General features: G+C 51.0%; 1 protein-coding gene across 1 annotated transcript; it reads right to left on the bottom strand.

The window, feature by feature from the left end:
* Positions 1-2,754: 2,754 nt before the first annotated feature.
* ACTL7B (actin like 7B) lies at positions 2,755-4,146 on the bottom strand (the record flags this gene model as incomplete). Its single annotated transcript, XM_082656121.1, has 1 exon — positions 2,755-4,146. The coding sequence occupies exon 1, from the start codon at positions 4,006-4,008 to the stop codon at positions 2,755-2,757; it is 1,254 nt and encodes a 417-aa protein (XP_082512247.1). The 5' UTR covers positions 4,009-4,146.
* Between the last annotated feature and the right edge of the window lie 1,526 nt (positions 4,147-5,672).

The following is a 5,672-nucleotide window of genomic DNA, read 5'->3' as shown; positions in this document are numbered from 1 at the left end:
GGGAGTAAGTCATTTCCATTGGCATGTACTAAACACCCACCCCATGCCATTTCTCTGCACTGGGCCCAGAGAAAACCAGGATGAGGAAGTCCAAGTTCCTGCCCTTAAGAAGCTCAAGTTTAACCTCGGGGACAAATACCTAAACAAGAGAATATAGAACAACGGTCAATTGACACGCTTAGGTTTGTACTCTAAAGTGTGAATGTGTTATCTGACATTCTCTAATACTGTGACAAAAATTCTTCATGTGTAGTAGCTTTTCTGTTGGGAAATAAATGAAATGTTGGTCTTAATATTTCAATTAGAAGAGTCACCAGAGATTAAGTGATTAGTGTATTCATACCATTGGCCACACAGGGATGCTTTTAGAGGAGAGGACCAGGAGATCAGGGCACTGAAACTGTGACTGTGGAGATAGGAGAACTTGCTGAGAATGTGGGGAGTGAGGAAGAAAGGATTGTGGAGGCAAGAGGGTAGACATAGGCATGGTTTTTAGAGATGGTCAAGACGAGCATGTGGAAGAACGTTCACATGCAGCACTAATTTACTGCCTGGGTGATTTGGGGCACATCACTTTCCCCTCTATAAGCCTCCATTTCCCTCTCTATAATTCATCAGATATTTAGGATAAGTATTAAGCAAATGTTCTTGGGTTGCAAGCAACAGAAAAGAATGCTGGCTAATACAACAAAAGTTATGCTGAAGCAGCAGGTATATGTGAAGACATCAAAGTGGAAGAGACTTTGGCAACACAAGAATATAGGCCCCACTGAAAGGCCCCATTCCAGAAAAAAATTTATACACTGTTCTGGCCAAATAAAATGTGTCTACTGGCACCATCAGCCTCTAGTCCTCCAGTCTGCAACTCTCTCTACAGGAAAGAGCCCAGGTTCCTGCATAGCACCAAGGCCCTGTCAGCTCCAGAGGAACTCAAACTCCAGGCTAGAAACCCAATTCTAGGCAACAGGGAGGGCTAGATGGCAAGATGTTAGGTGATAAAGACCTTGTCTGGTTCTTTCCCAAAGCTGCAGCTCTCGCACAAGGCCAGGGACAGAGGCAGCCTCACAGACTGCCCCCAAATCAGGACTCTTTGTCTAAGGTAAGAGTTGGCTCACAGATATTTGATAGCCCATCAGATTACGCAGCTCACCCATGTCTGATTTCACAGACAACTGCTCATGGGCCCCTGGTCATGGACCCCATCAGGAGGTGGGGGAGGAAAAGAGGCAGGAACCACCCTCTTCTAGGCAGTCAGTCATTCACCAGCTGAAATCTCACAAGACTCGATGGCTTCTCCCTCAGCCCTAAAGCTACTAAGTGGTCACCACGCCTAGCACTTCCTTCTCCATTTGCAGCTTTCCAATACACCGCCTCCGCCTTCCCACCCCCAGGAACACTGAGCTCAGCCACCAACGTGGCTGTCCACTGGATCCCCCACTAGCTGTGTGTAATCCCAAGGGAAGGGCCACATTCTGGCCATTTCTGTCTCCAGCTCTGGGCCTCACCCATAGTAGATGTTTGGTAAGTGCTTAATGGTTGCTAACCATTAAGAACCATTGCTATAGGTGGAATGTTTGCTTCCACCGTCCCAATCCCCCACCCCTCCCTCCAGATTCATATGTTGAAAACCGAACCAAAGTAATGGTATTAGTGGAGACCTTTGGAAGGTGACTTTTGGGAGGGCAGAGCCTTCATGAATGGGATTACTGCCTTTATAGAAGAGGCCCCAGAGATACCCCTCATCTCATCCACCAAGTGAGAGCGCAGCCAGATGTCAGGAGTTTGTAACCCGGAAGAAGGCCTTCACCAGAGCCTGGCCATGCTGGCACCCTGATCTTGGCCTCCAGCCTCCAGAACTATAAGAAATAGATTTGTTGTTTGTAAGCCACCCCATCTGTGGTATTTTGCTATAGCATTCCAAACTGAAGTAACCATGTTTGCCCTTCTAGAAATAATCATGACCTGGGTCAGGAAACCTAGGCTTAACCACTGACATGGCCCCCTCCATCCTGGTCCTCAGTTTCCCCAACTCCACAGGAGGGAGAGAACCACATGATTTCTAAATGGCCTCTGGTTTCTCTAACAGCCTCCAGATTCAGTGGCTTTTTGTGACTCTAAAAATAGCTGCAACTTTGGCAGGTGTCTAAAGGGAGAGGGCCACCGATGGGTAGAAATGGCCCCTCCCACTCAGGGGACACCCATGGGCTGTTCCTTTGAAGGGGGCAGGCAGTGAGGGTTGGTTAGTGAGGCAGTCAAGCAGTGACAAAGCTATGGGCAGGTGACCATCAGGGGCAGAAACAGGAGATGGAAATCAGACACTTAGTTGTGAGTCTCCCACCCACCACTTAACTATGTGACCCAGGCTAGTCCCTTAATCTGAGCTTTTGTTTCCCCCTTGGTCCATGGGTGAGCAAGCAGTCTGAGTGTCTGTTGGATTGGATTTTGAACCTTGAAGAGCTAATAGAACAGGAAGCCACATTCTGGGCTCTATGATGATGTTGCCCTCATGGGGAGAGCAGAGGGGGAGGGGCCAGTGACCCTCCCCCACCCCCGGCTGCTCCTGACCCAGCAGAGCAGAAGGTGCTAATATGCCTAAACCCAGCTCCCCACCACCTTCTGCTATCACACTAGAGCAAGAAATCCAGACCAGACAAGAGCCATTGCATCTTAAAATTTTATGTGAAATTCTGTAAATGTGTACAGAGCGGTCTGTGGCTGCCTGCCCATGGGCCTGGACCGTAGGGACACCACTGCTCAGCACTTGCTGTAGATGGCTTCACTGCCCCGCTCCTCGAACTCTTCCTTGCTGACCCAAAGCTGCTGGAAGGCCTGCAGGGAGGCCAGGATGGAGCCGCCGGTCCACACGGAGGTCTTCCTCTCGGGAGCAGCAGCCACTGTGGGGCTGTCCCCAGGGCAGAGGAGGCTCAGCTCCCTCTGGAAGCGCTCTGGGAAGCCATCCAGCATGGTGCAGCCGCCACACAGCAGCACGTTGGCTGCCATCTCCTCCTTGAAGCCCGCCTCCTGGCAGTGGTTCAGGCAGGCGGCCGTGAGCTCGGGGAGACCAGGCTGGTCGCTGCCCACCAAGGTGGGCTTGAAGAGCATCTCGGCGCACTGAAAGCGCTCCTGGCCGATGGTGATGAGCTTGCCGTCGGGGAGCTCATAGTCCACACGCAGATCCTCCAGGCATAGGCCAAGCTCCTCCTCTGGCTTGAGTGCCGAGTAGCAGCACTTCTTCTTGATGTGCTCGATGATGTGCAGGTGGTCGTCCGTGAACTTGTGGCCGGCAGCGTTGAGCAGCTGCAGCAGGTAGCTAGTGAGGTTGCTGCCGGCATAGTCGGCACGCCTCGTCAGGCCTGGTAGCACGTTGCCCTCGGAGATGGGCACCACGTGTGAGACGCCGTGCCCACTCTCCACCACCAGCCCGGAGGTCTTGCCATAGGAGTAGATGGACAGCAACGACTGGGAGGTCACATGCATGGCAGGGATGCCAAAGGTCTCGAACATGAGCTCTGCATACTTCTCGCGGTTGCTGGTGGGGCTGAGTGGGGGGTCGGAGACCAGCACGGCATGCTCCTCGGGGAAGATCTTCATGGCTGTGTGGAAGATGTACTCCCAGATGTTCTGGACGCAGTCCCAGTCCACCACGATGCCGTGTTTTAGTGGGTTAATCAGCTTCAGAGGCGCCTCCATGTTGAGCAGCTCGTGGCCCACGTAGACCTCCTTGCGGGTGTCACCAGCATCAGCCGCCTCCGAGCAGCGCTTGCCCACAGTGGAGGAGATGAAGTAGGTGGGCCTCGGCTCACCCGCATAGCCACACTTACAGTACTGGGAGCCCAGGTCAATGATGAGTGCCTTGATCTTATGCACCTTCTTGGGCTTCATCTTCAGCTGAGTGGATGAACTTGTGTCCCGGATGCCAGCCTCAGGACCTGGCAGCGTGCCTGCCTCTCCAGGGTCCCCCTGAGCCGTGCCCACGGGCTTGGGGCTAGGGCTGTTCCTCGTCGCCATTTGCCTTCCTTGCTCACCTTTCTCACATCCACATCCTAGAGCTCCATGGGGAGAAATAAGAGGGTCCACCTCCAGCAGTGCCTTGGCAACTCCTCAGGATTGTGATGTCACCACGGGCTGGTCCATTCCAGCAGCCCAGGGAGGGCTTGGCCTTGGCAGGCCCTTGATCGATCAGCCCCACCCCCATCGGCCTAACGCGACTTTGCTCCCAGACGGAGCAGGTGGCCAGCACAGTTTTAGAAATCCAACCACACTTGGGTCTCAGAGGTTTCTGCTCCCTCCCCTTATATCCTCACTCCTAATCCCCCGTTCACTAGCTGAACACCTCTTCCTCCTCAGCTTCTTGGCCAAGAGGGTGATAAATATTTGAGCCCCTACAGTAAGCCAAACACTGTAGCAGGCACCTCACGTGACACTTCACAGCATCTTGGCAGGTAGACAGAGCTAAGGAAATCAAGGCTCAGAATGCAAATGACTTGCCCAAGAGCAAACAGCTCTTGGAGTGTTTGTACTTTAACCCAAGTTCCTCCAAATCCAATGTACCAGGTCACCTTGAAGAGTGTGTAGGCCCTGATGATAGAAACCTGGCCACAAGCAGTGCCCAGTCTAGTTGGGAAGAAGATGAATGGATGCAGAGGAGTTTGCAGGTGGACGTCTATTGGGAGAACAGAGGTGCACAAAGGAGGGAGGGAGTCAGAAGCTTCTCCAGAGAGGTGGTGCCTATGTAGAGTACTGAAAGATAAGTGGATACTTGTCAGGTAGCTAAGAGGAGGGAAAGCCATCCCAAGCAGAGAGCACAGCCTGATCAGACACTCAGAGGGAGGCATGGTGGGGAGCTTCCAGTAGTTAAGGTGTTTGGAAAAATACATCAGGTTACGGCAGTCATGGGGGCAACTAGGGCGGACCCCAAATTCTAGAGGTAAGGGCTTAGATTAAACTGACCACAGCTGGGGAGCCAATGAAGCCTTTAAGTGGGGAGTGGTCAGATTTGGTTTCCAGGACAAAATCTTAGAAAGATTCATGTTTAGCTGTAATATGGAGGGACAAGACTCTGAGATCTAAAAGGAGGATGTTGAAGAAATTTTTGTAAAACTTGAAGGTGGCCTAAGCTAGGGCTGTGATAGTGTGGAAAAAAAGAAGGGACAGGTTCTAAAGAAATTCAGAAAGTAGAATCTAATCTAATTGGTTGGTTCTCAACTGTCCTCAATTCAATCCAAGCTTCTAGTCTAGCATTTGAGACCCTTTCTCATAGGCTCCTGTGACATGTCTAGCCTGAAGCATTGAATTTACATTAGAAGATTAGATGTGGGGAGTGAGGAAGAGGGAAGGATGAATCCCTTTCCTCTGCCCAAGCAAAGATGGCCTGTCATACAGAACAAACAAATTCATTAGGTTCCCATAGGGTCCTCTGTGCCAAACTGTCCCCCCTCTAAAACAAAAGACAGATTAGGGCTTTGGTAAAGAAACAGGAGGAAAAGGGGAAGAGAAACAACTGGGGCTAAGGAAGTTTTCTGGGAAACTTAATAAGAGCAGAAGTAGTTGAAGGATTAGGTGACATTGGTAAGAAAGAAAAGAGGGATTTTTAAGACATAAGAAATACTGCTGTGGAACATATAAGAATGTTAATAAAGAACTCATGGGAATTTCTGTTTGCTGAATTGTTT

The sequence above is a fragment of the Grampus griseus genome (assembly GCF_964374135.1).
Source record: "Grampus griseus genome assembly, chromosome: 6".
In the NCBI taxonomy this organism is placed as follows: Eukaryota; Metazoa; Chordata; class Mammalia; order Artiodactyla; family Delphinidae; genus Grampus; species Grampus griseus.
The sequence above is the reverse complement of the archived record's forward strand: the minus strand, read 5'-3'. Positions and strand labels throughout refer to the sequence as shown.